Source organism: Mustela nivalis, assembly GCF_964662115.1.
Source record: "Mustela nivalis genome assembly, chromosome: 3".
Classification (NCBI taxonomy): domain Eukaryota; kingdom Metazoa; phylum Chordata; class Mammalia; order Carnivora; family Mustelidae; genus Mustela; species Mustela nivalis.
The window spans coordinates 180067218-180089116 of NC_139022.1; the positions used below are offsets into that span (position 1 = coordinate 180067218).

At 55.2% G+C, this 21899-nt stretch overlaps 1 protein-coding gene across 8 annotated transcripts; it reads right to left on the reverse strand.

Moving 5' to 3' along the window:
* Nucleotides 1–756: 756 nt before the first annotated feature.
* EXOC3 (exocyst complex component 3) lies at nt 757–21833 on the reverse strand. 8 transcript variants are annotated; one of them, XM_082724597.1, is made up of 13 exons: nt 21751–21833; nt 19898–20088; nt 18079–18298; nt 12091–12772; nt 10041–10158; nt 9110–9235; nt 7901–8001; nt 6229–6339; nt 5983–6133; nt 4427–4549; nt 2410–2571; nt 1927–2054; nt 757–1147 (listed from the first exon to the last, which is right to left on the reverse strand). In XM_082724597.1, the coding sequence occupies exons 2-13, from the start codon at nt 20039–20041 to the stop codon at nt 976–978; spliced, it is 2238 nt and encodes a 745-aa protein (XP_082580723.1). In that variant the 5' UTR covers nt 20042–20088; nt 21751–21833; the 3' UTR covers nt 757–975. The 8 variants fall into 8 exon arrangements, with proteins under 8 accessions (XP_082580723.1, XP_082580729.1, XP_082580726.1 ...); XM_082724603.1 differs by having other exon boundaries at nt 17169–18298; nt 21751–21780; XM_082724600.1 differs by having other exon boundaries at nt 21709–21765.
* Between the last annotated feature and the right edge of the window lie 66 nt (nt 21834–21899).

Sequence of the window (21899 nt, forward strand, 5' to 3'; positions counted from 1 at the left end):
AGCACATCAGGAGAATGTAAGACGTAGCTTGCTGTAGGCGAACCGTGCTCGGGCTCTAAAGTTAACATCGACGGCTGTGTGTGCACGCATGTGACCGAGGCAGCCCCTTCGGGTGGTGCAGGGAGATCGTGGGGACACGGCTGCTGGTGCATCCTGGGGTCTGAGACCTGGTTCTTCCCAGGCACAGACAGGCGGGCACCTGTGCTCACTCGCTTACTCAGACTCATCACTGCACACAGCAAACAGGTGCCCAGAAGGGGCAGAGCAGCACCACCCGGCCAGAGTGGGGGGAGGAGGCAGCCGAGACACCGAAGGGGGTGGGGCGCAGCGCTGAAGAGAGATGCACAAGGGCAGGCTGAAGGTCGAGATGAGACTGACGGGGGAGGCAGGACTGCGTCTGCCCCCAATGTCCAGGTGAATCCTGTCCCCCCGAGGTGGATCCCACCTCCAGGTGAATCCTGTCCCCTCCGACCGAGATGGATCCCGCTCCCAACAGAATCTCATCCCCCTGAGGTAACCCCCCCCCGCAGGTGAATCTGGTCCACCCAGGATGGATCCTGCCCTCCAAGATCCTTGGGTTCTTGTGTCACAGGCATATTTCTTTCTTAGAGAGGGCACAAGCCCGCGGGGTGGGACGGGGCAGAGGCGGGGAGAGCGCCCCAAGCCGACTGCCTGCCGGGGCACCTCTGGGCTCCACTGCGGCAGGCCGCTCACCACACCCCCTCCAAGAACACCTTCACGTCCAGGACCCCTCAGTCCCTGCGGGAGGTCAGACTCTTTACTGAGCAGCAGAGTTTGTGTTTACACTGTGTGGAAATGAAGACCCAGGGGTCAAGAGGGACAGGCACCACAGGGCCCCTCACACCGGAACATGCCTCACAAGGGACGTCACAAAGCACGAGACGCAGGCCCAGGGGTCCCGGGCATCTCTCGGCTTTCTGGCGGCCACACATCTCCGAGCCGGGGCCTGGCAGGCTACTTGAGGAGCTTTGCCACGTTCAGGCTGGGAACCATGATCTCCTTGAAGATGGGCACATAGTTCGGGTTGGCCTGTGTGGGGCCTTGCTCCAGCGTCTCGATGATGGTCTGCTTCAGGTCCCGGCTCGTATCCCCTCGCATGGCCAGGAGTGCGCCGATGTGCTCGTCCCTGCAGGTGCGGGGAACACGGGCACGTCGGGGGTGCGCTTCCCGCCGCTCGCCCCCCACATCCAACTCCATCTGCCCCCCGCACTCCCCCCTGCCTGGCTGGGCCAACACGGAGGCCCCAGAGCAGGGTCAGAGCAGGGTCGACAGCTGTGGACGTGCGGCGCATGCCCCACGTCAGGACGGAGAGAGACCAGAGTTGTCCCCTCACCGTGCCCCTTCCCTTCAACCCACAATCACGAAGTCTCGTAAGCTGCTCTTAACTCTCTAACAGACCACCTGACTAGAGTGAGAGACGCTGGTGAGCCCAGGAACACCACTCCGTCCTGCTTCAAGCAAACCCACAGCGCGGACAGAAAGTCGCTGGGTGAGACAGGAAGGTGGGGGGGGGGGCGTGGTCGCATGTGACAGGCACCTGCGCTCCCCTCCCTGAATCCACGAGCACAAGATGAGCTTCCAGAAACCACTCTGCTCTGCCACCTTCCCCCAGTGCAGAGCGTGGTGACGGCCCACCTACACTCAGGCCACCTGTGCTGACACCGGGGAGGTGTGTGACCAGTGGGCTCCAGGTCCAGTAGCAGGGCTAGGGGATGTAGAGGCACACAGATGTGCCCACTCTGCTCCTGGCTATCGTCCACACTGCTTGTCCTCCCAGGAACTGGGCCCCCCAACGGCGCTCACACCTGACGGTCAGGCCTCTCCATCTTGTCAGTGACCCTAGGAATGAGCTTACTGCTCTGTTCCACAATTTCTAGCTGAAACAGACGGCTCATGGGCTCTTACCTAATGTCTGGGTATTTGCTGACCAGTGTGGAAACTTCCAGGTAGAGCAGCGATGGGTCTGTCAGCTTAATAACTTCCGCGATGGCCACGATGGTGTCACAGTGCCCGTCTGCATCCTCACCAAAGCCCTGGAAGATAATGTGTGTGCAGCTGCCGAGCGCCATGAGGGGCCACAAGCCAAGTGTCCGTGGAACTCTGTGGCCCAGGTGAGCACTGAAGGCCCACAGGGGAGCTGTCGCGTGTGCCCTCAGCAGGGACGTTGCAGGCAGGGGGCCGGCAGCCCAAGAGGTGAGACCAGTCCGGCTAGCACCACTCCCATGGGGCTCGCGGTAACGCCCTAGAAGCCATCCCAGCCACAAGGTCCAACAGACCTTCCCATGCTCCCAAGGAGGACCGACTGGTCATCTGGTCCCTTTCAGGACTGGCCCGGACCAGCGGGCCTCAACATCCCCGCTGGGGACACAGAACCAGAGTGGCACTCACGGCGGCCAGCTTCCGGAACAGGAGGCGGAGCTGCGCGGCCTCCCGGACCATCCTCTCGGCGCCCTCCTTGCGCTCCTCGGCGCTGCGGAAGGAGATGCGCTTCTGCATGACGGCCCGCAGGTACTCCAGCACCACTCGCCGCTGCGCCTCCGCGGTCATCCTCTGCCGGCACACGGGGGGTCAGCCAGGCAGCCCCGGGGCTCCTGCTCAGATGCCCACGCAACTCCCACTGAGACCCCCCCAGGCTCCCCAGAGACCCCCCCAAGCATCCCACTGAGGCCCCCACCCCCTGCTGAGACACCCCCAGGCACCTCAGTGAAGACTCCCTCCCCTTCCTAAGGATCCCCACCCAGGCTCCCTGCTGAGACACCCCCCAGCCCCTGCTGAGGCTCCCCAGAGACCCCCACCCCTTGCTAAGGATCCCCCAGGCTCCCACTGAGACAACCCCCCAGATTAAACCCCTGAGACCCCCTCCGGGCTCCCCGCTGAGACACCCCACCCCACCAGGTGCCCGCTGAGACCCAGGCTGGCCAGGCAGCCGTGCAGGACACCCACCCTCCTGCCCGTCGACAGATGCCAGGACCTGAAAGAGCACATACGCGCATTCACTCAAGTACGTGGTGAAAGGAAATTCGTGCCCAGTCACGCCAGCAGATGAGCCCTCCAGAGAAGCCGCCCCCGGAGGGCAGCACACACCCTTGGGCTCCTCAGGCACCAACTACTAAATCAACATACCAAATGTTGAAATAAATAGTGGACCTAAAAGCCAGGCAAGCAACGAGAGAGCAGCACCTGACCTTCTGACCAGCCAGAGGCTTCTGCACAGAGCAGGTGAGGGAACCAGTCAGGGCTCCAGGCAGAGGGTCTCCTGACAAGCATCACTTACTGGCAGAGTCCTAAGAATTTCCTTTAAACTGAGCACTCAGACAAGGGTGACGCTGGGTCCCAGTCACCACAAGAGGACAAAAACACATGAAAGTGTGAGAACCAGAAATGAAAACAGTGTCACCGCTTGGTCGACACAAGCATCTACACAGAAATCCGAAAGGGTCCTGAGACGAAACCCAGAAACAATCAGAAGTTTTACAAAACGTATGAACACGAGGTCGGTATATCCAAACCATTTCCTATGAGCCAGGAAAAAACATATGGAAAGCCCGACTTTTGAAATCCCATCACTCGATACGGCAACAGCAGCAAACACTGCCTGAGACCCTGAGAATCCACGAGAGAGGCAGGCCCAGGCCCTGCAGGAGGAAACAGCCTAGCTCGGGGACACCCCTGAGGACATGGAACGGGGCTGGGGCACACGGGGGCTCTCCACGTCTGGGGCAGGGCTCCTGGGTTCTCCAGGGCCCGGCCACACAGACACGAGCCCTGGGGCCTCCACTGGAGTGGGAAAGCTGGCAGCCGGCTTGTGCCCTGGACGGGGATCCTGCAGAGGGAGCTGCCGCTTAGCTCCGATCCACAGCTGCTGCCCCCCTCTCCCTTCCAGGGCTTTTGGGGCTGCTGAGGAGGTCCGTATCACGAGCACGGCCGGTGTCTGTAGCCGTGTGTCAAGGAGGGTTTGGTGGGGTGTCAGGAGGCAGGAAGGTTAAATGAACAGAAGCACCATCGCCTCCACCCGGCCTGTCTCCAGACATGATGTCTGTGCCTCAGGTTCATGAAACCACCCGTGAACGTGCATTCACAGAACCAAGCGGACACGGAGCTCCACACAAGACGGCAGGTTGGCTCCGGCCTGTAGGTGAGCTCACCGTGTCACTGTGTCCACACTCTTACCATTTTTTTTTTTTTTTTTTTAATATTTTATTTATTTATCAGAGAGAGAGAGCGAGAGGGAAGAGAGCAAGCACAGGCAGACAGAACGGCAGGCAGAGGCAGAGGGAGAAGCAGGCTCCCTGCTGAGCAAGGAGCCCGATGTGGGACTCGATCCCAGGACGCTGGGATCATGACCTGAGCCAAAGGCAGCTGCTTAACCAACTGAGCCAACCCAGGCGTCCCAACACACTCTTACCTTTTTGTACGGCTTTTTAATTTTGGCAAAATCACTGAAATAATCTTCCACAGTAACACAAATAATGTCCACAGCATTGGAGCCTAACAGCCACTTCCTTGTCATCAGCTCACTGAGATGTTGCTGAAAAGAGCACAGAAAATGTCACCTAGACACTGGCCCCGAGTCACACGTATCCAGAGGAAGGTGCTGTAGAGCCTCAGTGATGTGCTGTGACAGAAATACACACGTAAAAACCCTACTGCCATGGGACCTGCAAACATATCCCGTAGCCACGTGAGACACTGGCTACACGGCTCCGGGGACGTGGAGATCTGTCCATACACAGGCCGCCTCTACTGTTCACGTATGTCATATGGCTATTCTGCACTTACCCGTTCCCAACGGACATTTAAAACTGCTCACATTTTGCAGTTACAAAGAACAGTGCAATGAACCTGTGCTTTTCTGCAGGTGAAACCCCCAAAGCAGAACTGTTCAGCCAACAAGTGTGCAAACTAAACCCCGGAAACTTTCCACAGGGCCCTCTAAAAGCTACAGCACTGGTCCTGCAGAGAACACATGAGAGCACGCCCTCTCCCGTGCCTACAGAGCTACCTGCCAGCCCGCAAAGCCACAGAGAACACTCGGTTTGAGCGTGCGTATCTCTGAAGACTGGGAAGACCGGGCGTTTTGTTTTCACATTTTGGACATCCGTAACACCTTTTCTGTGAAAGGGTTTACTTGTGTCCTTTATCTCATTTTTTGTTAGTTTTTTTTAAATTTGGAAATAATTTCAAATGTATCCGTTTCATCTAATCCATTTAGATTATAATCCATAATCATCTATCCATGTACTAAACCATTTTCGAGAAAGCATGCGACATCACAAAATGATCCCACCGATCGCCCCAGAAGATCCTCGCCAGCTCCTTCCTTCCCAGGAGGACCCAAGATGATCAGAGTTTTATTTTTTAAACATACTCTGGTTTCTGCCCATACATCAATGTAACGCCTGCATCTTTGAAATAATCCCTCCCTGTTCTTGGTGCCTCTGACATGATGCTAACTAAGTGCATTCTGTCAGCGACTCCGTGTCGTACTTTTATGCAAAGCTGAGACTGGTCCACGTGGTGGGTGTGCAAACTTGGAAGAATTCTCAATTTGGTTCTGGTATCAAGAATCTGCTAAAGAGCATAGTCCGTCTTCCTTCTACGTACTTGTTTCCATTTTATAATCCGCTGAGATCAGTCTCTTTATTATCTAATGGTATTCTGTCCAACTATACACCGGAAGGACCTCTACTCTGCACCTGCGTCATACGAGGCCTACCTCACAGAAAAGCAAAGGCCCTTTCATAGGGAGAAGGGTGAACCGGAATGTTGGCTCCATCTGGGTCACAGGGTGCGGTCACAGGGTGGGTCACAGGGTGGGTCACAGGGTGCGGTCACAGGGTGGGTCACAGGGTGGGCCACAGGGTGGGTCACAGGGTGGGTCACAGGGTGGGCCACAGACCCACGCTGGACGGAAACGTGATGTTCAGCCTGGAAACAAAGCAGCGAAGAACCGGCTCCCACCTCCAGGTCCAGGAAGACCTCCTCCAGCAGGCTGCTGCAGCCTTCCTGTGCAATGGTGTCCAGAATCCCATCCATGCTGGGCTGGGTCAGAGACACGCCCTCTTCCGTTTCACTTCTCAAGTACTTCCTTTTCAAACTGACGATGGATTCTCTGTAAGGAAACAGGCAAGGCTCAATGAAGCAACTCAGAACACTTCCCTTCTGCCCTTTCATTCTGGGGTCGCCCTGTGCCCCACAGTCACTTACTTAAAGGTCTGGCAGTTGTTGATGACGGCGATCATATACTGGACGTAGCAGTGCGGGTGCTGCCGGTCCCGGAGGTGCTCCTCTTTATACGACTGGGCCTCCTCTTTGTATCTGGGAACACACAGCCCCCAGCAGAACCACTGGTAAGGGGGGCCTGCGGGGTGTGCCAGACTTCACAAGGAAATCACACCTGATGAAGACATCTGGCTTCATTAACATCTGACCAGGTAAGTCTTGAAAAATAAAATAAATTTTTGGACGATCTGTATACTAATGAAAAATCAGGGAAGCTGATCATTTTAAATGGATTACTAAAAATATACTTTGTGTCAGGCTCTGAAATATGATTTAGTATTCTGAGTATACAAGTATTTGTGAGGGGAAAATTATTATTTTATCTAACACACAATTTGCCTAGAAATTCATACTATAGTGTTGGGAGCATTATCAAATATTAGATAAAATGTCACTTTCTGAAACTTTCCCTGAAAAAGTCAAATTAAGACATTACTCAAAATAAATAACTTCCATTTGAGGTCAAGAAAACAAGCAATTGAGATCACTATGTATTTTATTTCTGAAATAGTTAGGCTCACACACCAGAACACAACACTACAACACACTGTACGTATGTTTAAAAGACCTTATAAAAGGAGCAAAGTTGGCAATTAAAGAGAAATATTTATCCCACCTTTCTGTCTAACGTGTGGTTCAGGTAAGCAAACTTCTGAGGCTGATGAGGAAAATTTCCTCTTTCTGCTAACAAAACTGGGGCCATGACCCTCAGGGGTACGGCTGATGGGGACTCTCAGTCTGCAGGGCAGGACAGGCGGACCCCACACCGCAGTGTGCCACAATGCGGAGCGTACCCCACCTACACCGGGTTCTTACGAAACAGCAAGAAAATAAAGAGGAATCTCACAAGCCTTTAGAGCCAACATGTGGCTCCCAAGGCCGGCAGTCAGGGCCGGATAAGAAGGTGCTGGGCCCTCGGACATAACCTGCACGTGTCCACAGGCCAGTGGCTCACAGAGTGGCTCTCCCCGAGACCAGGGAGCCCAGACCGGCTCCTAGCTCAGTCTCCACACACCACTAGAAGGAGGCACGTCTGAAACCACTGGGGAAACCCAAATACAAACTTGGTGTGAGCTGGCCCTCAGCCAGAATGAGGGTACACAGGATGAAATGCCAAAATGGGACTTGCTTTAAAATGCTTGGGGGAGAGGGGCTTTAGAGGGGCAGCTTTTGAAGGTGGACGATGGGTCAAGTTTTTTCACACCAGTCTTTCTGCTTCTGTATAGGTTTGAAAATCCTCCCGAGCAAGTCAAAAAGAGGAGTCCTGGAGACACAGTCCCCAGCCCCGTTGAGGGGGAGGGGGCGGGGGCGGCGACTCCCAGTGACGGGAACTGGAGCTGCCACCTGACGGGAGTCCCTCCCAGGCCCTGGGCAGTGCAGACAAGTGAAAGGAAGCATTGGAGGAGAATCAGGCCCACGTGGGCTCTCAAGAAAACAGCGTCATCTGTTCCAAAGGCTTGTTTCAAAATAACAAAGGTCACGACAACAAATCCAGGCCTAAAGTACTTTTTAATATCAGGCATAGTAGGATCAAAATTCTGCTTTTAAGTTTTAAAACCATACACTTTCTAAATGAGCGCACTGGCAAAATACATACCTACTCAGGAAAGAGTTCATTTGCTGAAGACACAAAACAAGTACCTTTGTTTTCAAATCTTCACTTATCTGAGCAGCAACTTGAAGATTCTGTTCGAACATCTAAAAATTGGGAGAGTTTATGAATTCTAATATAAACTCACAAGGGTGCAATTTCCCATTATATAAACCCCTATCTGCCAACTGGTAGCTCTAGTCTAAAATCAGGGGTGGGGGAAACCACTCAAAAAACAGCAAGTCAGTTAAATGGACAACTTTCTCATCAGATGAAAAAACAACAAGTGAATCACTTCCTAATCACCTGCAGACGGGCTGATCTCCACACGGAGGGAAACACGTGTTCTCAGTGAGCTGAGGAGGAGATGGGGGCCTAAGGGGGTCGGGTGCAGCTAGGGTCCCATGGGTGCCAGGGGCTGGGCTGCGACTTGGGACGTGAATTCCTTACGAAGTACCGGGAGCGCACACCCTAGAGCTGGGGAGAGCTACACGTGGAGAGGCGGAGAGGGCAGGGAGGCCAGGCTCACCCCAGGCCTGCGGGGCACACAGTCTGTCTGACACCAGTTTCCAAAATAAAGGGGACGGGGAGATCCCTGTGCGGCTCGCGGTGTCACCGGAGACAGACGCCCGCAGTGTCACTGCGCCCGGCTGGCATCCAAGCACGTGTCAGCGACGTGGTCCCACACAAGGGTCAGAACGCGACTCAGCCCTCCTCCTGCCAGAACCCTTCCTCCGGGAGGAAACACCGAGGCCAGAAGCAAAGGACCGAAGGGAAGCCGGAGGACGCCAGCAGGTGCCGGGCACCCAAAAGCAAAGGAACCAGAAGAAGACGGAGCAATTATGGTCATAACGTAAAGGACACTGCCCCAAACCCACGGGGTCGTACTCAGTCAGGTGGCATTTTAGAAGATGAATCTCAGCCATTTTCAACATCAGAGAACATCAAAGCAGCAAACTCCAATCTGAGCGTCATGTGCAAGTAACACGCAGTTCGGTTCCAGCGCAAACTCAAATGCTTCAGGAAAACTAGAGTAACTCGGGGCAAAACCGTTTGGACGGGTGACCCTTGGCGCCTTCTGCTCCGGAGAAAGAGGGGCCTGAGGCACCCGGAAGGGGTCCCTCTGTCTTTAGGGAGGGAGGCACCTAACGTGCACTTGTCGAGCCCACAGACGCCAGGGGCGGCCCGGCAGGGGACCTCAGCGCACGGCGGTACCTGGAAGACGATGGCAGGGAGCGTCGTCTGGTAGTACCCGTCCTGGTCGGCCTCAGGCTCCGTCTCTTTCACCCAGTCCTTCTTGTCTGTTTCTAGTGCTTTCCGCAGCCAGGCAATGATGTTTGACTACAGAAATTTGGCATCACAGAAAAAGGCAGAACAGAACATGCCCCTAAGACAACGCACACGGACTTTCCTCAGCCACGCAGCGGCAAAAACCAAACTCAGGGTCCTGGGAGTCACTATTCCCAAACAAGGGGACACCAGAGAAGCCGCTCCACCAGCCACCTCTGTGCCAGGCGCTGCCTCCACCAGCCACCATCTGGACAAGCACCACGGCGGCAGGCCAGGCCAGGCCAGGCCGGTCAGCTGTACACGGAAGCACGAGGCGGATGTGCCCCCAGTAGGCTTGTCCCCAAAAGACCACACACCAGCGCCGCCAGGTTGGGAGCGCGGCCCCTTCCCTGCCTCCCTGCGGGGGGGCTCAGCATCTCAGTCGGGATGCTGTCAGCCGCTCGGGCTCCCCTCGGCCAGGGAGGCAGGCCCTGACCCTCCCATGCTCCTCGCAGACCACCTGGGGTCACGGGTGTTGGGGGGTGCACCTGGGCCCCACCTGCCCCCTCCCACTCCGAGGCTCAGCTCTGAGGCCGGCCGGCACCACCGCCCATCCGGCTCCCGGGGGCCATGAGGCTCACTGCTCTAGCCAGAGGGCGCTTCTGTTCCGTGGGACACACGCTCAGTCTCCACCCGGGGCCAGAAAACCAGCCGCCCTCCTCACCTCCCTGGAAGACGCGACGTCCCCGAACCAGCCCACGCACCCTTCGGAGGCCAACACCAAGACAGGTCGCTCCTGCCTCCCTCCGCCCGCGGCCTCCGAGTGGGACTGGGTCCACCACGAGGCCTGGCTCGGAGGTGCGCCCGCTCTACTCACCGTGAGGGTTGACATGTACGTGTTGAGCAGCTCAGAGACCACGTCTGCAGAGAGCAAAGGCTCCAGGATGCTGACGTCCACTTCCGGGGCCAGCTCCGCGTTCCCCATCATCTCTGCACTGCGGCAAAGCCGGGTAGGAGAAAGAAGAGTTAGCGGGGAGACAGTGCGCTCAGCTAAGTGTCGCTCTTTCTTCCAACACGCAAGAGCCCGAGCGTCCTCGAGACCGTGTCGGGGCGGGGGGCAGGCCCTGGGTGCGCGCTGCGCCGGGAGTGGTCCCATGAGGCCCCCCAGTCCCTGGCCTCAGCCCGCGGCCCCCCGGCACTCAGGAAAGCAAGCCCGCGAGCGGAGACGTGTGTGGCTGACGCCCAGCCCCGGGGAGGGCCAGGGCCCGGCGAAGCGGAGGTGCTGGGCGGGCAGGTCCCGTCACCCACGGAATGACAAGCACGCACAGGGCCGCTGAGGCCAGCGGTGCCGCTCCCTGCGCTTCCTGACGACAGACGCTCGGCAGGGAGGACCAGCGCGATCCGACAACCGGGTGTGAGGAGGCAGGGACAGGGACGGCATTTCAGAGGAGTTCCCATTAGGCGACCGTTCTCATCCTTGTGCGGTCGGGTTCTCAGACGTCCAAAAAAGTCACACGCCCTGTGCCGCGTTCCCGCAGTACACGTTTCCAGGCAAACGCGGAGCCCGAGCACAAGCACCGGCAGAGACACGAGCTCCTCCCTAGCGAAAGGCACTTGGGGAAACCCTGCAAGTGTCCAGAGACGGTTCGCTCCGCCGAGACGTCACCCAAGAGCCTCGCTGCAGTGTGAAACGTTTCTAGCGTGAAAGCAGCTCCGTTTTTCCCACCGAAGTCCAAATGCCGAGAAGGCGGCCGTACGCAGCTGCGCACACACGAAAACGCACGAAGGCAAGACACACACTGCACATGAGCCAGTGCCCAGTCTGAGCAGCGACGAGGGCGCAGGGCCCAGATTCTACTGCCCTTGCGGGCCGGCCGCGTCCATACTGGGCACGGGACCCCCGCGCCTCAGTCTCCTCACGCACAAAATGAAGAAGACCCTCACGGTACTTTCCTCGTGGGGTAACGAGACCTCAAGGCCTGAACAGGGAAGGCCACGGGCTGGGGGGGACGGTGATGGCCCTGGACCTGTGGGCTGGGAGAGGGCAGCGCCCGGGGGACAGTACCCATGCCTGGCACAACGAAGCCGCAGACACACCAGAGTGACCACCGTCATCGTGGGTGACAGAGCGTCTCTCCTATGTTTTTACATGAAGACGTAAGCATTCTCTCCTACAGCCGGTTACCAATATTCACACAAAACATCCCAGCCCTTACTGATAAGCAGGAGGGTTAACAAATTTCTGCACATGAGCAAAAGGACAGGCTAAAAATAATTACAGCACAGAATTTTATATTGTTCTCGATTCACAAAACCCAGCAAAATCCAAAAACGTATCTTCCCCTCAGCTAGCTAATCTGAAAGATCGTCAGCATACCGCACCGCGGCCACAGTTCCCAACCCTGCGTCAGACGAGTACAAGCACCAAACGGCTCACGTCCCTTTTGCAAAGGGACAAAACCTTAAGGCTGAAACACAGAAAGAACGGATTTTCCCAGGGTACTGGTGAGAAGAAACCAAGCTGGGGGGCACTGGCAGCCAAGAGGACGGAGCTGGTGCCTCCCGTGACCCGTGCTGGTTCTGGGACCTCCTGAGCCCACGTGTCCTCACCCGCCTGCCGGGTGGAACCAGACGCTCGGGAGGCCACCGTGAGGCGGGAGGGGCCTAGTGCACAGTGGGCACTCAGTGTCACAGAACAGCCTGATGCCGAGCTGCTCACGAGGGACGGGAAGTCAAGAGCAGAAGCACCGCCCAAACACAGGAGCGTTCACACAGCCAGAGGCTGGGCCCTGGCCTCGAGGCTAAGCACACACGGACCCGAGGGGAGACGTTCATCAGCAGAAAACGAAGTCTGAGGGAGCTGAGCACATGCAGCAAAGCAACTCAACTGTATGTAAAAGAAAATACAAGAGTGACTTCGGAGTTACCTCGTGTAGGTGTTTAGGACCCACGTCAACAGGCTCACGATCTCATTGGCTTCCAGGTCTTCGGCCGCGAGCTCCTGCATCCGCGTGCTCAGGGCCTGGTGGTACATGCTCAGGAGGTTTCTGAAGATCTCGTAATGGGGAGGGAAGCACTGAACCATCAGGTTTTTGGCAACAATGAGGTCATCCAGGACGTACTTCCTTATGATTTCCAGGTGGCGCACGAGCCACATCTTGTCGGACTCCCTGGTGTCTGCCTGTGTGCCCTCAATTCTAGTAGTCACGGTTCTGTCCAAGATCGCAAACATTTTCTCCTTCCAATTCTTGGGCCTCCCGGGAGGAACAAAACTAGTTTGTTTCTTTCGGTCAAGTATGCGCCTGTCGATTTTTTCTTCCCTTTCGATAATTCTAACAACCGAGACCAACAAGGTGGGGTCACGGCGAACGGTAACCAGTGACCTCTGCAGCACCATCCACAGCTGCTTGGCCAGCTCGTCCGAGAGCCCCTGCGTGCTTCCGAAGTAGCTGTGGATGAGGGTCATGTCCCGAGTATTCCCACTGTCCATGCGGTACTGCTCGTACATCAGCCCGTCCCGGGAGCACTCCAGGTCCATCAGCTTCCGGTGCGCCTGGAGAAGCGCCCCTTGTTCTATGAGGTCCTGGGTCTCCCGCACAATTTCGGGCACTAGGGAAAAAGGCACAAGATGAAAGTGTTGAAAAACCACAAAAACGGCCGTGGAGGAGCCTGGGACGATGGCAGAGGAGGGAGCGCCAGGAATCGGTCTCCGCACCCAGACGGCAACGGCGCTGGCAGAATCTGAGTAACTATTTTGGAAGTGCTGGGTCTGAGGAAGGCTGGCACCTTCCAGCAGATGGCCTGGCAGTAAACTGTGGTTCATTTGGTCCACCCCAGCTCTTAGCACAGGAGCACCTTCCCAGCCCCAGCCCAGCCTGACACGCATTCCCAAAGCGGCTTGCACGGAGCTTTAGGGAACCTGGCTGAGCAAAGAGGACCACGTCCTCCGAAACCCGGGATCTGTGCTCCAGCTGCTGGTCGCTGCCTCCACTCAGGGAGAGGCACACACAGTGGTGGAACACAGTTACTGCACTCAGGCCACCACTGCTGCCAACCCCTTGCCCTGGAGTCAGGTGACTTCCGGATGATTTGAAGAGCTGGTGCCCCCTTTCCCCTCCATTTTTCCTCCCTTCCCCTTCCAGACGTTCAGGACATTCACGCACAATCTCGTGTGGGAGAGTTAAAAAGCTCGGAGAGGTCTGGCTCAGAAAAGACCTGGGAAGACCTTCAGTTTACCTCTTAGTCTGACCCTCAGCACAGAGACAGCCTACCGAACAACAAACAGCAATCAGCAGACCCTGCAGAAGAGGAGAATCTGATTTTCAGAGTTACTATGTTACTGGATTCACATGTCCAACATTCAACAACAAAAATCACAAGACATAAAAAGACACAGAAAGGTATGAGAGTCAAGGGAAAAGATAACCATCCCTGAGAGCCACTAGGCGGTCCATCTATTGGATGAAGACGTCACTTTTATTTAGACATTTTGTTTACTTATTTGTCAGAAAGAGAGCGACAGAGAGTGCGTGCGCATAAGTGGGCACAAGCAGGGGAGCAGCAGAGGGAGAAGTAAGTTCCTACTGAGCAAGGAGCCTGACACGGGGCTCGATCCGAGGACCCTGGGATGACAACTTGAACCACAGGCAGCCACTTCACAGGTACCCTCTACTGGATGAAGACTTTAAAACAAGTCTTAAATGTGCTCCAGGGACTAAAGGAAGACGTGGTTAAGTCCAGAAAATGACACAGAACAAAATGCAAACATCAATGAAGACAGGGAAACCTAAAAAGAAACCAAAAAGAATTCTGGAGGTAAAAACTACAGCAACTGAAACAGAAAACCTACTTCAGGGATTCAAAGGCAAACCTGACAGAAGAAAGAATCAGCAAAGACGAGGTAACAAAATTACTACGTAGGAAGGACAGCACGAACAAAGACCGAAGGCGAGCAGACAGGCCTACAGGACCCTGGGGCACCGCGCACACTCTGACGTCCCCGAAGATGATGATGAGAGGTAAGAAGACAGAGAAATTATCTGAATATGATCAAACTTACTTAACTTGATGAAAGACAGGAATATAAACATCTAAAAGCTCAATAAACTCCAGGGAGAAAAAACTCGGAGACCAAGAACAAGACACATTACAAACAAATTGCTGAAAACCAAAGACAGAGAGAACCTGGAAAGCAGTGAGGGGCAAGCAGCTGGTGGCCTATGAGGGAGCCTCAGTAAGACAACAAGCAGCTTTTCCATCAGGAACTTTGGAGGCCCAAGGACAGTGGCTAAGACTGTTGAAGTCTAAAAGAAAACAACAGTCACCCCAGAGCCCCGTACCTGGCAAAACTGGCCTTCAAAAGTGAAGGACACAAAGACACTTCCAGACAGGGCTGAGCGCTCGCGGCCCTGGAGAACTGCCTCAGCGAGTCCTGTGGCTACAAGGGCGCCGGGTGGTAATGCAGAGTGCTACGGGGGAATAAAGATCGCAATAAAGGGAGATACATACAGGGCAGCCACGTAAGCTAGTGTTATGGTAACTTCGGTTTGTAACTTTACTTTTTGTCCTACGTAATTGAAAAGACTAATACATTTAGGGAAAAAAAATTCTTTGTCCAAAGCTAGTATTGCTGTAACTGGTTTATAATTCTGCATGGTGTTTTCCACATAATTTGAAAGACTAACGAATAATAAACAACTCTTCTATGGTTTTGGATAACGTATAAGGACGTAATTTTGTGACATCAGTAACTGAAAGGGTGAGACAACATTGTGTAGGAGCAGAGTTTTTGTCTGTTACTGAAGTTAAGCTAGCATAAATTCAAGAGTATTTTTAACTTTAGAGGTTAAATGTAATCCACACAGTAACTGCAAAGAAAACAGATTCTGAATACATAAAAAAGGAATGAGAAAGGAATTAAACATTTCACCACACACACACACACACAAATCAACTGAACACAAAAGAAAACAGAAACAGCAGTAAATGAGGATCAAAGATTGTAAGTCACAGAAATCAAACAGCAAAATGCAGAAATGTGTCAGCCATTTTCAGTAATTGCTTCAAATGTAAATGGATTAACTTCCCAGTTAAAAAACAGAGACTGGTAGAATGGATCAAAACACAAGATCCAGCCATCTGCTGTCTGTAAGAGGCTCGCCCGTGATGCAAAGACACAAACCGGCTGACATGAAAGGTGGGAGAAGGCAGGCCAGGCGAACAGTGACCAAAATAGAGCAGGTGGCCCCACTGATGCCGCACAAGACGGACTTGAAATCAGCAAGTTTACAAGAGACAAAGAAGACAAAGACTCTACTGGAAAACAGGCAGTTCCACGTCTCTCTTGGTGACGGACGGGACAACCACCAGGAGATGAATAAGGACACACAGGACCTGAACAACACAATCAACCAGCTCCATCGAACAGACACATGTCCAACAGCCACACACGTCCTTCTCTCCAGCAGCCACACACATGTCCTTCCCCTAAGCAGCCACACACGTGTCCTTCTGCCCAACAGCCACACACCTCCTTCCCGAGAGCATATTTTCCAGGACAGACCTTATGTAAAATCACAAATTCAATCTCAATACATTTTAAAAGATAGATATTATACAACGTATCTTTTCCAACCAGGATGGGATGAAGTTAAAAATCTGTAACAGATGAAAAATTCACAAATTAGTAGAAATTAAATAACACAATCACTGGCTCAAAGAAATCACAGGAGAAATTAGAAAATATGGAAACAAAAATAGAACCCAACAAACTGGAACTTGCAGGCTCTAACAGAGCAATGTTTAAGGACGAGTGCATAGCCAGCAACACTTATGCTAAAAAAGAGAGAGAGAGAGAGAACTATCAAATCAACAACCTGACTTTATAAATTCAGGGAACCAGAAAAAGAAGAAATTGCTGAACCCAAAGCTACCAGCAGGAAGGAAATAACAAAGAGCAGAGCAGAAAGAAACGGAATAGAGAACGGGAAAACCAACAAAATCAAGAGGCAATTCTTTGAAAAGACCAATGATTAACAAATCTTTAGCTCATGAACTTAAAGGAAAAAATAAAAGAGAAGACTCAAATACTAAAACTGGAAATGAAAGCAGGGGCATTACTGCTGGTTCCACAGAAACAGAAAGGCTCCGAGAGTACTACAGACGACAGTACAACGACCAACCAGATGACCCAGACACCCAGGCAAAAACCTGGAGACTAACTTGGGAAGAAACAGAAAATCTAAACAGACCCGCAACTGGTCAGGGGAGAGGAAATGGGGAGCCATGATTCAATGGCGCAGCGTTTGGTGGTGGTCTCTCAGTGTCACTTGCACGTGTCACTGACACACAGCACTGCACAGTCTGTTTTACGCTGGTAGCGGATGGTGGTGACAGCTGCACAATGTGGAAGTACCTAACACCAGAGAACTATACACTCAAAAACAATCAAGATGGTAAATTTTATAGTAAGTGCATCTCATGTTAAAACAAAGTGGGGGGGAAAGGCTGGGTACTGGGTACACAGTACTACCAAATGACCAGCAATGAGAAACATCTAAAGGGGCTCAAACCAGCACATCTTCCCGATACAGTAGACTGCTAACCAAAATGAGTATATAACGTAGCCTCAGTTGCTCTTCAAGGGAAGAAAATTGTTTTCAACTCCTGTGGATGAACTCCTTCCAGGAAAGTAACTTTTTGGTCATTTGGCATTAGTTTCACAAGACTGGAAGGAAATGTTACCAGTCAACAGGAAATCATAAGGAGGAAAATTAACAAGCAAGGTGCTGGCTCACAGTCATGAAGGACATTCGGGCTTGGGGATTACATTCCAATTCCAGGCAGCCAACTCATGGGGGCAGGATGTGAGAAGCAACTTAGAACGTGGCCTTAAGTCTCAGACCCCGGGAAGATGAGCAAGGGGGCCAGGTACTCAACAGTGCCGCCACCAGACAAGAGCATGAGAGGAGTCCGAGGAGCAGGAGCTGAACAGGACACAAATTACCAAGGTACGATGCGGCGGGAGCAGGGCCATGATGTGGCTGTACGGTGATGTGAAGAGCTGCGGCAGATTACGCTCCGGGGTCGAGCAAAGTTTAGAGAAGGACAGAAAAAATTCACTGAGACCAGAGACGGAATAAAGGAAGGGAAGGGGTCAGACCACCCCAAGGTCTCTTGCGGGGATGCTGGCGACCCTGACAGAGGAGAGAGGATGAGGGTGGGGTGGCACGGGCTCGGGACTGTGCTGAGCAGACATGGAGCCCCACCCACGTGACAAATGACACTGTTCCCAGATAGGCTGCAGAGCCTCTCACTGGCGAGGTACAGGGACATGGCTCTGAAAGGGCCACCCCATACCTCCTGTCCCCACGCCACCCCAACCAGCCCCAAGGCCTCCACCAGACCCTGCCCAGTGCGGACCGAGGCCGCAGAATGTGTCCTTTCTTTGCTCTTCCCACCCCTGTGCATGGGCACACTCTTCTCCTCTTAGGAAATGCCATTTGCTGGCATCACCTCTCCAGCTGGGAACTGCCCCTCCCAACCTGTCCTGTCTTCCGGGACACTTTTCTCTGTCACCTATCGGAGTCCCATCTGGTCTCCTGACCTGACAGCCACCCTGCAGCCCAGGGAATGAAGCTCACAAGTGCTTATGCTGTTAACCCACTTCAGTGTCTCCGTCCAAACAGAACTACTCGTCTCTGCTTGTTCAACTGGCCCCTTCCGCCCTTACTGCAAACAGGAAGTCAGCCACACAGGTGGGACTCAAACTCACGGTCCACCCCACAGCACAAAAACTGGGCCCGGCTCTGCACCACCCGTAGGCAAGGAACAGTGAGTCAAGGCAAAGAGAAGAGACAGCACTCTGGCCCTGACGCCCCAGGCACCCGCCATCCCCAGCTGTCCCCACCGGCCACCTGAGAAGATGTTCTTGAGGTTTTCCACAGCCGCGGCGAGCTGGCTGTGCCGCACGACAGCATCCTTCACGTCCTTGAGGCTCTCGATGGTGTTGATGCTCTGCCTCCAGTCCTTGCTGACGTCGGCCAGGGACTGCTGGACGTCTTTGACATCGTTCAGCGCGTTGTGCAGCTGGCTCAGGCCCGTACGCACACCGTCCAACTGGGACTGGATGGCAGCCTGGGGGACACATCCAGGGGTGAGGGAAGGGGGGTCAGCGGAGCCAGGACAGCCACAGACAAATCTTCTGCAGAAAGTTCAAGGTCACAGGAGACAAATTTCAATAGCGGAGAACAGCCAAAACTCAGAAAAAAGAGAATAAGATTCAGCAAGGACTTAACCAAGTCACAAAATAGCTTTTCTTTTTTTTCAGTGTTGCCTGAGAACACGTCCCAAACTCCTCAACCAGGCCCTCAGCCTGAAGGTTCTGGATACCTCGATGGGACTGCCTCAGCTCGCGGGACTGCCCCAGGAGGACGCCACATGTGGTCTCCCCGGGCCTCCCTCTGGTCCCACGGCTGCCCCAGGCCTCCACAGCTCCCTCGGGCCTCACCCAAGACTGTGAGGACTCGCTCATCAGCTCTGAGGTATAGGGCCTCCTGCCCCTCAGCCGGGACCAGACTCAGCTCTAGGATGGCTGGCCCACTGCGGAGAGCTGCTTCGTCTGGGATCCAGACTCACTCCACCAGCACGCCAAGATGCCCGCAGCTAGTGGCCGAAAGGGAGGGGACGTGAAGAAGGGGCAGCCAGTGGAGGGGAAGGGAAGGCCAGGTGGCACGACCAAAGCCAGAAACACATTCGACCCAGGAACCGTAAGTCGCACGTAGAGATTGTTAACGATGATGGTAACAAACCACACAAGGTTTCTAGACCACGGGGATGATTATCAGTTAATCCCCTAAGTTTCCGGAACAGACTGAAATGCTGACTAAAAATGCAGCAGGTCCAAGCTAAAGAGAAATTTTACTAAAACTTCTTTAGTAAAACCAAGTTTTACTAAAGTAAAACCAGTGTTTTAAGTAAGTCCCACCGGTCTCTGGATCCTCCGTGTGGCACAAACAAGTGGCCCTCATCCCGTCTCCAGAAGCCTGCCGCCACCCAGACGCTGACACCGTTTCAGGGGCCGCGTGTGTGTGAATATGAACCTTCCTCAGAGGCTCGTGAACCCCCAAGGCCGCTCTGCTGCCTGTTCATCATGGCAGACTGCAGTCTTAACATCGGTATAACTACACAGAATAGAAGTAGTTTTTTAAAAAACTCACTTCCCAATACCAATGAGATTGAAAACCAAACCAATCATAAGATACCTTGAAAAAGAGTAATTTTCTTTCTTGCCCCTCTCACAGCGTTAATCACCGTGCCTCACTCCCCCCCGACCCCTCGGGCCAGCGGAGTGGCTGGCACACAGCCAGACAGCCACAGTGTGTGCTGGAAAGTTCTAAACAAAACGCTCTACAGTGGCACCCTGCAGAAGACTTCAGAAATAAGGGTAGCTGCTCGACTTCTAGTACTGCTTAAAATTTAAATGGACACTTCTGTGTGCTTCAGAGGTTGTTCCAACACTCGCCCCATCTGCTCTAGAAATCTGCTGCTGGGTGACACACTTTTGGAAGGAATGTGTCAAACAAAGACGACGGTCTGGTCCGCCTCTTTGCAGACCACCACAAAGGCTCACTGAGCCAAACTATAACGGTGACGTTACGCAGCAACCCCGCACTCGAGGCAGACGGATCCGGCCTGACGGAGTGGATGGACACCTGTGGCCCCGTGGTCTCGTACCTTCAGTCTGGCCTCCACCGAGGCCTTTTTCCGGGCCTCTCTTCTCCGGTACTGCTCTACTTTGTCCAGTTGGTCCGGGCGCTGGAGCATCCCCGCAACCCTCTGGACAGCTGTCGCTACAGCCTCCCGGTCTGTCTCCTTCATGGTTAAAAAGCAGCTGGGATCTCAGCACGAGTCATACTAGAGGCACCCTGTGTGAACAGGGAGAGAGGGAGCAGCAGGGGAAGATGTGTTAGGAAGGTAGACAGGTAGGTACGAAACCCCTTCCCCCTAAAAGTCTCTGAGTTTCACAATGGAGCTACAAGGAGAACATGGGAGATCACTGGTCCGGTAAATCGGAGCGCTGAACCAGGAGGACGAGCGCCTCGATAACGGGCACGAGCTTTCAGGACTCAGATACAAAGTTAGGTAAAGCAGAAGCACTTCCAGTTAAAAACGATGAACAGAGGGTGTCTGTGTGGAGACACGGACCCCGCACCCTATCCGATGTCACTCTCCCAGGTCCTTCTCTCACCCAGACACAGCCCCCTTCTGGAGCCCTCATGGCCCCCTTTGGCCACACTGGTGGGGCAGCTGTGCCAGGAGGCCTCGGCGAGGACACACAGGCAAAGGGACAGCACACCTCAACGGGCCTCACCACCCCAGCTCAAGTCCCAGCCCACCACTGGGCATCTGAGCAGCTCCCCCCGTTAAGCCCCTGACTCTGATATCCGCTTGGGTTGTGATCTCAGGGTCCGGCTGGGGCTGGGGGCTCTGCCCTCAGCATGGAGTCTGCTTGAGATTCGCTCTCTCCCGCTCCCCCACCCTGTCTGCTTGCATGCGTGTTTGCTCGCTCTCGCTCTCTCCAATAAATCTTTGAAAGCTTTCTAAAACTACTAAAAACCCCAGAACTGTCTGTAATGTCCGAAATTCTACTTTGTACATTTAACAACCCTAACAGACAAAGAGGAGGGGCCAAAGGGATCCGCTCAGGCGCGCCAAGTCCGCGGACAGACGCCCGCGCGCCCAGCACACCTCCCTTCCAGCTCCAGTGCCCCGGTGCGGGCGCCAGATCGGGCATCCGGGAGCGCCCGGCAACGGGAGGGTTCCGTGGACGTGTCCCCTGAGCTCAGTCCACTGCCCCCACGCACGGCTTCCGCATCCAGCTTCTCCGATGGTGGAGACCGCGCTCTCCCCAAGCTCCCGCACGCCCTCGGCAGAGCCCCGGCCTCCACGGACGCTTCCACGAGCCCGGGCCAGCGCCTGTCCCCGCGGGGCACGCCTTCCCTCTCCCCCTCCCCGCCGCACGGTCCGGCCGGGGACCGCCCCCTGCACCCTCTCGCCGGGAGACGCCAAAGCCGGGGCGCGAACCGCAGCCCCGGGCCGGAGCCCAGCGCTCCCAGGACGCCCAGCCCCACTCGCGCCGGTGCCTCGGCTCCCGCACGCTCCCGCCCCGCTCGCTCCCGCCCCGCTCGCTCCCGCCCCGCACGCTCCCGCCCCGCACGCTCCCGCCCCGCTCGCTCCCGCCCCGCTCGCTCCCGCCCCGCCCCGACGCGCTGCGCGTCCCGCCGCCGCCCCAGCGAGCTGCCCCCGCAGCTGTCCAGCCGGCGAGGCTCTCGCAGTCCGCGGCCCCGTCCCCCAGCCGCGACCTCCGGGCGCTCCCCGCGGGAGGACCTCTCAGCGGGAGGACGGGGAGGCCTCCGCCCCGCCTTCGGGGCCGCGCGCACCCCGGCCGCGTCCGCGGAGAGCGCGCCCCGGTGCTGCCCACCGCCCGGGGCCGCGCGCACCGCCCTCGATCCGCGCACGTCCGCGACCGCCCCCGCACAGCACACCCCGCACACCGCCCTCCGCCGCGGCCGCCGCCACACGCTCACCGGCCGCCGCCGCCCGCCGGAGCCCGGCCGGAAGTGAGCTGCCCGCGGGCACTTCCGCTTCCGCCGCGCGCCGGAAAGGCGGGGCCTGAGCTGCCGGACTGTCAGGGGGCGGACCTGGACGTGGTCCCCGCGGGGGGCGTGTGTGTGCG

Bases quoted from the DNA above. Each gene is read 5' to 3' on its own strand.
- EXOC3 (XM_082724597.1), bottom strand. From the start codon at position 20,041: ATGAAGGAGACAGACCGGGAGGCTGTAGCGACAGCTGTCCAGAGGGTT. The intron at 8,002-9,109 runs GTACCGCCGTGC...CCCAATTTTTAG, and splicing joins TCCCTGCCATCGTCTTCCAG to ATGTTCGAACAGAATCTTCA. The intron at 1,148-1,926 runs GTAAGAGCCCAT...CCGCACCTGCAG, and splicing joins AGCAAATACCCAGACATTAG to GGACGAGCACATCGGCGCAC.